Genomic DNA, 11,948 nt, shown 5'->3' on the forward strand with positions numbered 1-11,948 from the left:
GCCCGGCTTCGTACAAAGGATTACATGCAACATCGGCAAGATTTGTACAAAAGGTGGTTGCTGGAACAGGCGAAGAGCTGCTTCCGAGAAATCTTTTACCCCCTTTACGCCCTTCGGGGCTGCTAACAACGAGCTAATACACAGGAACGACACGGCTCCTACACCGCTTAACTCCAATAATAGAACCTGGTCCCACATCCCTTGCATTTGATAATGAAACAATCAGAATTTGTTGAATTGAAATATGTTCAATCTCATTTCTTTTACGTGGTTTTGGCAACTATCAATTATCTCTTTCCTCGGCTTCCTACACGGATATAGCCGTAAACGGTATCTAGTAGGCAACCTGGGAACTACATTATCTTAGGGGGATTGGGTAGCGAGCGCTCTCCTCGGCAAAGCAGCCAAGAAGCAATTCCACCATTGGGAACGGCACGCCCCCTTCCCTAGGGCTAGAGGTATTTACACGCTGCATTGAACCTAACGCTAGAGCGAGTACTACGATGAAAATCACTTTTACGAGCGATACCTTTGTCTTTGGTGCTTGAGTTGTCCTCCCAGCGGTGTGGTCCTCGGTTTCGAAAATGACATATTGAACCGGTATCTTTAGAATATAAAAAATCCTTTGTTTGACAGCATCCCTCCTCTAAAGCTGCTTCCTTCCTTTCCGGTTCGTAGTGGTTACTAGCAGAAGTGCAATTCAAAGCGCATTCCATAGTTGTATTAGATAGTTTAGATATAGTGACCCACTAGTTCGAGATGCACTGACCTTGGCCATTGCCTGCTAACTACGGTCATTATATGTCAATTTGGATCGCACACCGGAAGCAAAGATCAGGGGATTGCCAACTTGAATGAACGTAATCCGGTTACGGTGTAGGGGAGATTTATTATTGAGTTGATAACGCACTCCGTTTACTAACATTGAGAACTAAGAGGTAGAGGGCATCTAGCCTGTCACTTTTCCTTTCGAAAGTGCAAACAATTCTACGGTCATTATATGTCAATTCGGATCGGACACCGGAAGCAAAGATCAGGGGATTGCCAACTTGAATGAATGTTAGTGCTTTTTCATTGCCTTCGTGTTAAATGACAGGCAGGCTAGTAAATGACAGGCACACATTTCCATCAGTCATATCCTCTTATTTATTAAGGGAGTTTCCAACACGAGTTTCCCGTTCAACGTTCCGCTTCGCTCCATTGTTAGATAGGCAATTCAATAGTTACCGACGAAAAGAGTTCCCCTTCTCTTGGCCAATTGACGTTCTGCTTCAATAAGTCATGACCTTCACTCTCCTCAAGTGAGGAGGGCATATTGTTTGACCAACGAAAGCCTCACTAGTTCCTTCTTCCCGTTCACTATTCCCGTAGCCTGATACGAGTTATTTAGTTGGTGTCTCCTTGTTCTTGGGAAGAACCGAAGGTTCATTCGCGGCACTCGTAGACATAGTTGTATTTCAGACCCTCTTCTTTCCCTAAAAAGCTAATAAATAAAAACAAGAGAAAAGCAGAAGCGAAAGATCGAGTCGAAGAGTGGAGGTCGCTCGGTAACTCGATTCGATCAGTCCCATTCATTCTTGCCCGAAACAAGTGGTCTATTCATTCCGGTGCCACCTTTGTTCAATCGAGTCCATGTTCTCTATTTCCCAAAACCCATTCGTTCACCGACCCGTGGACCAGAGGTTTAAAGCTTGGAATTGAGCTTTCTAGCTTTCTTTAGTACAATCTTTTTGCGAGAGCAACCCCCGGTTCGTTCCTAAGACTACACTCACAGCTTTCTCTGTTCATGTTCCGGCATAGGAGATCTAGTGGTAGGATAGGGGACAGAGCTTTAGGGCTGCAGTAAACCTCATATGCGCGTGGCTCATCATAAGACCTTAGCCTGATGTCCTACCCAAAGACTTCAAAGGTAGTCACAGGACAACCTTTCTGAGTTCTAACTTCCAAACCTATAACTTGGTTTGCTTGCCTGCTTCCTATCTGACCTATCAATCAAAGAAATGTTCTAGTTCCGCGATACGAGCTTGACTGTCTCTCTGAGACAGTAGATTCCTTGGTTGGGGGTCCCTTTATCAAAGGCTCCCTTCCCTACTGATCATACAACAAATGAAGGTGGTTAGAAAAATGGCACATCGATCTTCTGTACACCCTGTTCGTGCTGCGGAACGCAGAAAATCCGCCTTCCTTGGAAAAAAAATTCCTGACTCCGAAGTCTCAAAGGAGACTTGGGCGGCGCCTTCTGAAGAGCCCTTCATTCTGCGACTTAGATAGGCTAGGATTCGTGTCTCAGCCGGAAGGGGTCGTAGGACTGACTCAGACAAAGCGTTAGAAGTACGATCTCTGAATCTATAAGCTTTGGCCTGCCTTCTTCCCTTATCTAATCTCTTAGGTAATAAAAAAGTGGTGTTAATTGTCACGCTAAGGAGCTGACCAGTGACATTTCTGTCTCAATTGAAGTCAACCTTACTATACTCGCTTGTAGGAGATCATCGCTCAGAAGGGCGTTCTTTCGCTAGAAAAACAAGAGTTTGAAGATCACCCAACCCACGAAAAGGTCAGAACTCTCGATCTAGCCCCACTTTCTATAGCAATTTATCGACATGTTGTTTCGAATGTCCTTGAAAAGGCCTACACGCATACCCTGCCACTCGATGTGTAGTGGGTTTGTTCAGTAGAGATGGGTAGAGCGCACAAGTATTGGCAGGAAAGTTTCACCCTTCTTAAAAGAGAAAAAGTCTGTATTGAACTCTGATTTGAATTCCTTTCTTATTAGTTTCAAAGTGCAAAATGTTCATTGCCTTGATCAGAGCCTTTAAGCCTTTTAGAAGCGAGCATTTCCACAGCTTCTATTTTTCCTAAAGCTAATGAACCGAATGGAAGAGAAAAACTTGGAATAAATAATAAAGAAGGAACCAACAAGAAAATAAAGAATTGTTCCAACCTCGGCTCGGGGTCTGTCTGGAAATGGAAAATAGTTCTCTCTCTCATCTGGTCTCGCCACAGTGACAAGAAAAAACAAGTGAATAATTGGAATAGAACGCAATCGTCAACCAAAATCGGGTAGGATGTATTCTAAAAGAAAGCCTTGCCTCACTCGCAAGTGAGGACCTCACCCCTCCTTCCTCATTTATTGAGAATGGAAAAAGACAATGTTCATTGCTTCCTCAAAACAAGAGTTCCACGGGCGGCTGCTCCTGAACGAGCTGCTCATGCTCAAACTGATCAACATAAAGTGGAAAGTGTAGTAGAGATATTACTCGCAGTATGAGAAGGAAGAGAAGATCTAACCTCTCTACTTGACACCTCTGAACCAACTTCATTCCTAGCTAAAACAGGAAAGCTGAAAGTACTCAAGCTTCAAACTCCTTGCTAACAGCCCTACCGATAAAAGGAATAATGCTTCAAGGACTATATGACTAGCTCTTATACGGGTTCCTGGTAAACCACTACTTGCGTAAAGTACTCCGCTCGCTCCCCTGCTCGTTCAAAGTATTCCACTCGCTAGGATCTTAGTAAATAAGCTTACTCCTTACCTTTCCTTCCTAGCTTTGAGAGCAATACTACCTATAATAACACAATGAACTTATCCTACTTAGGGAACAGGCTGGCATAAAGGGCAAAAGAGAAAGAGTTACACCCGGTCTAAAACCAGGTGGTGTTACTTTCCTGCTTCCACCTAAACCTGCTTGCAGGCCTTATAGAAAAGTCTTGTATAAGATAATTAGCTTGACAACAGGAATTCTCTAACTTACTTGTAGATAACGAACTTGCTGAAGGAGGTTAAGATAGTTTTCCGTTAATGGGGAGAGAGAAAAAGAGTCCTCGCTTTCATAATCGGTAATCAGAGTCCAGGCTTCCTACACCCATATTTTACGACAGCCTATGAACCGACTATCTCAAGAGCTGGCCTTAGAGAAACTGTCCTAACTTATCCAAGTAGTCCTAATAAATGGCCATGATGAAATACTCTTCCTTTCCCTGCGGCACTCGCTTGAAGGACTCGAAAGCTGACTAATGCTGATAGGAAGAACTTTCAAAGTTCTCGTTAGTCCTTTCGTTGAAGCTAGTGACATCATCTGACTCTATCAATTCATTTCTATCTTCTTTTTCTTTCATTTATCTCTTTCCTATCTATATAGTGTATTACCCCAAAAGATAGTGAGTTAAGCAAGCATGTGGGAAGTAAGCGAGCAGGGTGAGGCGGCGGCTTGTAGAAAATCCTTGATATCTATATCGGAGTCAGCATCCGTTTTTGTTTGAGTTTCGCTATTACTTACATCCTTTTAGCTAGTTCGACGTGTTTTCATTAGTCCTTCAAGCAAGTGAGCCAGTCGTTGTAGGTCTTTTTAGCCTTTAAGTAGTAGTCCTGTTCGAAAGATAGTTATCATAGTGAAGTGAGTTATTACAGTTTTTCGAGTTTCTTGAAGGCCAGGCAGTCAGCCAAGGAAGGAAGTTATGGTGTGGAAGTCTTCTAGTCTGTCTTCCCCTTCAAGCTCTCAAGTACACTAGGGGAGAGGTATGGAAAGTCAAAGTATAAATCAAAGTGAAAGTAAGAAGTATAAGTAGTAGGCTATCGATTAGGTTTTTCTACTTAATTAAGCTGCTTATGCAAAGTTTTAGAATTTGTTCACATAGGCAGCGTGATTGGGGGCATATTTGTTGCTTCCCAAGGTAGTTAGTTCACCACACAGGCATGTTAGTACTAAACTGCAGAAAACTATTAAGTCATCCAATTCACGCCGCATTGCAAGATTACTCTACCACTCTATAAATGGTATATAGATAAGTGTCTTCGCTTCATCAAATGAAAATCAAAGAATTGAGTACTAACACGTATTGCTATGGATGCTGCAAACAGGCTTTCGGCAGCAATTCCAGAAAAAAGGAATAGGTGTTTTAGCCAGGTCATCAAATCAGGGGGGATATGCCAAGAAGAAATCCATGGAAATCAGCATTCCAAGAACAATAAGTTGGCACTTTATTTCATATATAAACTATTTATTGAGGGAAAAGATATGCAAAACTAGAGTGGAATCGATTTAATGCACTATCGTTATGCTTTGGCCAACCCTCTTTTCCAAGTTCCTCTTGTTTATCCAATCTGTATTCCAATCATAAATCCAAGGTAAGATCAAGCCAAAGGGGAATCTAGGTACCGTTGACCCAGGAAATCAAGTATCAAAGGACCCGGGCAATAGGTTTATGACTGAACTGAAACTAGAGCAGGGAATAGCAGGATGCCTATGTTTCCAATACAGAAATCCTTAACAGAACAGAGCACAGACAATAGGGCCAACTATTGATCTTACTTTCCCTCAATAAATAGTTTGGATTGGATAAACAATCCTACTTTCATTCCAATCATAAAACAAGGGAAAAGATCAAGGGAGAAAACCCTTCCAAGAAAACTAGTAACCAAACCCTGACGAACTTGCATTTGTTGAGCGAAAAGAAGAGTTCAACAGGAAGAACGTATGAAGAGATTGAGATGTTTGGATCTTGGCTAAATTTATAAGCGAAGAATGCACGTGAAGTATTAAAGGTACATTCGACTATATCTCATTCTATAGAAACCATTTCTCAATCTATAGAAACCATTTGCTTTTGGTAGACGTGATGGTACTTCCACTATTTTGGCATCTTATGGAACCCAATTCAAGATATATAAACTAGATCCTTGTTATTAGAATGATGATCTCTTGGCTATGACTGAGTCATATATTAATGGAAATGGTTTGCTCCTCCGAAAGTCCAAGTTGAGTCCAAGTAGTGGCAAACTAGAATCCTTATTTTCTTTTCCCTTCGTGGTTAGTTTCAGTTCAAATGACGAATTGAGACAGAAACCAATGGATTCCAGTGGCTGGGGGATCCTATGTCTATAGATAGATTCAAGTACCATTCTATACCCCTTCCCTAGCGCCCTATAGACCTGTTTTGCTAAGTGGGTCCTACTTAGCTGGTCGGCCTAGGGGGGATGCAATTCAAGAGACAAGTTCTACAAGTTCTCATGGCCGAGATCCCTGTATTGGTAACGGGGCTGGTGCTGACTCGTTCAGAAAACAGACCCCGATGTTCTTGGGAAGAAAGAGAGAAGGACGGCCCTGTAAGGGAGATCCTGTGTTGGAAGATATTGGTGGGTGTCATCTCGTTCAATTCTGGGTCAAATGACAAGAGGGCCATTCAAGCAGATTAGAAGTAGATGTTGTTGAGAGAAGGTCAAAGTGCCACTATGGAGGTCAAAACAAGCGTCTACCTACCAAGTGAATTGTGATTGAAATGACGATGGCAACAGGTTGAGCTCTATCCACTGAAATGGAATCCATCGATGCGGTAAAGGACAGAGCAGAAACAAATCCTCCATTTCCCTGCCTTGCGACCGAACAAAGAAGAAATGCTAGAGTGAGGAGACCTGTTGGTTGACCAACTGAAGGAAACGACGCCTCTCCTGCTTTGCTTACTTTTGGCCAGCATTCGTCTTCGGCTTACAATAGCGTTTGCAGCTCTATTGGAAATCGAATTTCTATGTCCGTCCATAAAAAGCATCAACTTCTAGTGCCGCCATCCACCACAAGAGTAGGTAACCTGCTCGCTCTTTTCTCTATTGGGGGATCTAGGTATATCTTCCAACTCTCCTTCCTGCACACTGGCACACAAAGCAGCCTCATAAACTGCATTTTGTAACTGAACCTCCACAGTTTTAAAACCTAAGGGTGGATCAAAAGGCACCGGTATTCTCTAATCTAACTTGAATTCAGATCAATAATCAAGGGGCACAAGAAGAAGGCAAGAGCGCGGTTCCGGCTAAAACCAACTCTGTGAGGAAAGCAGAACTCAGCGGTCACTGATCCGCTCGAACCACACTACTTACTTAGGCTCACTTACGAGAGCTCCCCTGATTCTGATCTCTGATCTAGTAGATGCGAGAAATCAATCCAACTCCATCTGATCTTATGATCTTTGCAGAGGACAAAGGTACTAGGGATATTTCCTCCATTTATATTCGTAAGAAAGAACTCCCACTATTTGTTTGTATCAGCCTTTAGCGGGTCTTGGTGAATCAAAAAAAGGCGCATTGTCTTGGTGAATCAAAAAAATGCGCATTGCTTTTGAGTTCGATTTGAACTAACTAGTTTCCACGGTTCTCCAGGAACCTACCGTTTGTTTGGAGTATAGCCAAGTGGTAAGGCATCGGTCTTTGGTATCGGCATGCAAAGGTTCGAATCCTTTTACTCCAGATTATGAAGACCCGATCGGATTTGTCAAGAACGAGCTAACAACTACAGGGGAAGCGGCTCAGTATCAACATACCACCTGCCCGTCTCATCAATGACAATCATCCGTTTGGATGAGGCCATTCTAAGGGTTGTTTAGGATTGGCATCTGCTCTCTTCCCACGGAGTTCTTGTCCCCATGACCAGTATCAGCAGAGGCAACACCTGTAAGCATCAAGCCAGCCAAGAAGTAGAAGTTGGTAAAGATGGCACAAACAAAAGAAGAAAGGAACTTGGTTGGTGATCTTACATACGGGAGGCCTTCTATAGAGTGAGGCAAATAGCGATTTTGCTATAGATACTGGGATCAGAAAATGGTAGTGGATGTGGACGCCGAACAGGTGGCATGAAATGCTCGTTCAACGGACGGAGTCATACCACCGCCTCCTCCTGCAAACGAGCAAGTTCTAAGCTTTATCGATCTTCTCCGGCTCACGAAACTCTGGTCTAATGCCCGCCTTTAGAAAGGACATGTTTCTTCCTATTATTCATATCCGCTAGGGGTACGAAGGAGAAGGAGACCGGATGCGTTAAGCTAGTTGGTAAGAGTTCTTGTCACTATTGATAGTGGCCCTAGAGAAAGAGCTTACGCTGATTGTTCTAACTTCATTCATATTTTATTCCGCAACTGAGACCTTTTCCCACATCTGTGCCAGGAGGGCAAGCGGTCAAAGCAGAAAGGGTTCTCGCTTCTCCGTCTAGAAGGACACCAAATGGACCAAATCCTATCGATCTTTCCTTACGACTCGACTTAAAAAAAAGGCCGCAGAGGGCTAAAGGCAGTATCTTTAGTCTACCCAACTCCCTTGCTGCCTATTTCCTTTTAGACGGTCATTCCGTGGGGCCACAAGCACCATCAATTGCATTATCCCCGGTACCACACATCACTCCAATCAGAATAAGCGGGAATGCTGGTTGGAAAGACAGAGAAATAGAATAATGAGAATCATATGGTCTGCTTGGGAAGATAAGCGAAGAAAGCTCTAAGGTTTCCCTTCCTGCATTCAGAGCTTATCAATTCGTCCCACGCTATATAGTGAAGCAAAGCTATCTACAAATCGACCATATCTTTTATCCGGAAGGTAGTGGGCTTTCACCCGTACTCGCCCTTCCACTTCACACTTACTAAATTAGGCTGAGTGTATGCGCACATGAAAACAAACAGAAAACGAGTGAGCACTTTCTTTCTATAGACAACGGTCAAGTCTGCGATCCAAACAGTGATGAAAAGAATTCTCAAATCATTCGCGGATGGACGTGAAAGAAGGAAGAACCAAATGGCACTGCTTCCTCATAGCGAGCTTCGGGTACCCGATCAAGGGACTAATGAAACACCAGTACATGTCATACAGAAGCTCCACTCATCCCTCCGCGAGCCCAACCTAAGTTTCTATCGGACTGAGCTATTCTTCAATCCAGTGCCCTAATCCTTTCGAACTTGGGTCCAGAAAATAGTGCTATTGTACAACCTGGGGAAGTCAAACCACATTCTAAGTGGGCCGCATGGGTCGGCCCTTTCACCTCATTCTTTTCCGTTTCCACGCTCTGAAACCGGGTTCTTTCACTTCAATCTCTCTCATAATCAACCTGAGATATGATGCTGTTTCATCATAGAATTATGAGAAATCCCTTGTTGGCTGGGACGGACCCTTAGTATAAGATAAGTCAACACAACAGGTTTTGTCAGTTTCTCAAAAGACATGGGCTCGCCTTTCAGGGTGACTAGCTGCATTCATTGGTTTGCTTTCTTCCACCAACTTCACAACCATCCTTCGTTGATGACAGGCAAGCTCAACCACAGTTTCCGTAGTTTGGTTCAATTCATTCGGCATTTCCATTTCCAATTGGTAAGTTCTATTTTCTCCGACCCAAGGAAGAAGATCACAAGCGGGAGTCCCCTCTAGGAAGAGATGCTTTCCAAAGGCCGTACACTACTGTTGAATGGCCAAATAGGGATTGAAACAGAGTAAATAACTATAGTATCCCGTCGTAGTGGTAGCTGCATTTACGCGACCGGGTCCGAGCCACGGGACAAGACCAAATTGGATTGGATTTGTCACATCCGCGGATGGAAGACCGTAGATTTCTCACTTTCCCTACTCGGAGAGCACGTGTATGTAGTCCGCCTGTATCTACTTATTTATTCGGAGAGCGCCATTAATAGGATTCAGAAGGCGTACAAGCTATGGCGGAGCCATTTACCAATGCACCCAGTTCTCCTCATATTTGATTCTTTTTTTGGTATCATTGGTTCCACGTACGTCTTTTGGGCGAGCTTTCTTCACTATCATCAAAACCAACGCTCAAACCGAAGCTTTCCGAGCAGTTGTTTATTTCTCACTTTAGCTGCTGTCGTTTTCCTCTTCCGAATTAAGCGAGTTAAAAACAAGGGGATCAGAAGAACAAACAATAAGAATGAGGGATTGAAGTCCGTTTCCTTCGTATCGTATTTCAACGGATCGGGTAGTTCTAGTCTTTTTTGATTACTCCTTCCTTTTTCCCATCATTTGACATAACATAATTAAGAAACTGTTTGATGGTCAACGGAACGAGTAGAGAAGAAAAATTCCCTTATTCCAAAGGAAGTGAGTGCCAAAGCGAAAATAGAGTAAAGAACAAAAGAACGAAATGCAAGGGTTGCATCCGCTGTTTCAAGTCCGGACGGTTCCTCCGCTAGGTTATTGAGTTGGCTCACCCGTTATTCTTCATCAGACAACGCACACTTAATGGAAAAACGTGGTATCTTTTTGGAAAACTTCTCTACTTACGACTTTGTTAGCGCTTTGAGGGCTTCACTATGTTCTCTGAAATCTTGTATAAATAAGAAAGAAGTCTTTCTCAGGAGATGACTCTGCTGATACCGAGTTTCAATACAAAATGGCTCCCGCTTCTTCTGAAAGAAAACTGGGGAAAAATCTATATGGAGCCGTCAGAGGCTTATCTGGCCAATATGACTTCTTGAAATTCTTTCCTGAGAAAAACCTAAAATGGAGGGGTTGGGGCTTTGGCTCTAGGCTCAAACTCTATCTTGTGGTAGACTGCCCTCCTAGGGAGCGCTTGGGCAACTAACTTGTGGGGCATGACATCCCAAATTCACCAGTTACATTAGGAATTTCCTGAAAAAAAGTCTTATGTGTATTGGATCCGCTCTTCTGTTAGCATGAACACATGAATGAGATTCTTCTTATTCTTCCTAAATAGAACCCCCCACCCTCACCTTTCTTAGGACTATCAAGCCTTCTCGAATTAAGTCTATGGTAGAAGCTTTGAACGTAGACCCGGATACAAATCTTTCACTCACTGAAAAGTGAAAACCTGTGACTATATCGTCCTGAAGACGGATGCGGCGGGAAGAAGTGGCATTTAGAAGTGTTGCTGACTTTACATTTAGGTTTCGGCATAACAAAGCTTGCACTGTCTTTTCGCACTTAGGCGCACAGCGTGCCGTTGGTAATGATTCTACTACGGTGCTGCAAATTCGCAAGCTGATCCTAAGTAATCGTTGTTGTTCATTGGATTCCTCCAGAATTACTTCGTTAGGATTGAAGAATTGCTGCAATTCTTCCTGAATAGACTCGATTCTCCCGTCGAGAGTTTCTTTGAAAGTCTTACCTAAACTCTTCCGACTGAATATGAGAAAGCCTATAAAATAACGAGCTACTATCATTTCTTCATTATAGATTGAGATCTTCTTCGGACTTGATGCACAAATAGATGGAATAGCAGCAAATAGCATATTTCTAGCCTTCATATCCGTAGAAAGAAATCTCATCTCCAGGTAACTCCATCTTTTTCAGCTTTGCTCGCTCACTTTTGAAAGGAAGACTTAGTTTTAGATCGGCGTTGGTTTTTCCAACGAAACATTCTTTCACGAACTTTAATGACAAAATGCTAGTTGCCTCGTAACGCATACAGTGGAGGTCTCATCGAAGAAGACTACTTACTATACGCGTTTTCGAGTAGCATTTCGTGCTCTTTTTCGTCGCCAGCTAAATCAATCAATTTGACAAGATCTTGCATAAATCACCTTATCCGCTAGGGAAATGCACTCCTGAATATACTCGATTCCCCGCCCCGCATCAGTGAAATGTCTAAGACGCAACGGAATAGCAACGTTTCTTTCTATATGATAATATGCACCGAGGGGAGGAGATGCCTTAAAATTGGTTTCTTCTTTTCAAGAGTTGGGATTGAAGGATTTGCTAATGCCCGACCCTTCTCGACTAGAAACTCTTCAGCTCCTCCGGACCTTTGGAAAACCAAGAAGCAGAATGCAGTGTCTGCTATGATTGCCCCAGATGTAAGTTGGGCTCCCCCAGCCACAGCTATTTTAGCCGATTTTTTCTTTTGGATATGGCAAGTGGTTGTAACTGCTAAATACAAATCAATGAATGTACTTGAACTGCCGGTATCAATAAGGGCAATGCCTGTTTGTCCACCAACAGTGACCTTGACTGAAAATGTGCCAGCAGTGACCTGCCCTGAAACTGCATGAGCCAAAATATGCATGAGATACTCATTTGGAGGGGAGTCCTGATCCTGCGGGATTTCTTCATCTTCTTGTACTGCAATCTCTTCTGTGGCATCATTTGCTATGTAAGTTTCCTGCATGACATTGATAGTAGGGGTTAACTTGCAGAAGTTTTTGATTGGTCTTTTTCATGTCATGGGATAACC

The 11,948-nt window shown here is 43.1% G+C and overlaps 1 protein-coding gene across 1 annotated transcript; it reads right to left on the minus strand.

The window, feature by feature from the left end:
- Positions 1-10,382: 10,382 nt before the first annotated feature.
- Positions 10,383-11,043, minus strand: LOC119293550 (ATP synthase protein MI25-like). The gene has a single exon (XM_037571998.1). The coding sequence runs from the start codon at positions 11,041-11,043 to the stop codon at positions 10,465-10,467; it is 579 nt and encodes a 192-aa protein (XP_037427895.1). The 3' UTR covers positions 10,383-10,464.
- Between the last annotated feature and the right edge of the window lie 905 nt (positions 11,044-11,948).

The sequence above is a fragment of the Triticum dicoccoides genome, chromosome 4B, assembly GCF_002162155.2.
Source record: "Triticum dicoccoides isolate Atlit2015 ecotype Zavitan chromosome 4B, WEW_v2.0, whole genome shotgun sequence".
Taxonomy (NCBI): Eukaryota; Viridiplantae; Streptophyta; class Magnoliopsida; order Poales; family Poaceae; genus Triticum; species Triticum dicoccoides.

Excerpts from the sequence above, each read along its gene's own strand:
- LOC119293550 (XM_037571998.1), bottom strand. The coding sequence starts at position 11,043 with ATGAGATTTCTTTCTACGGATATGAAGGCTAGAAATATGCTATTTGCT.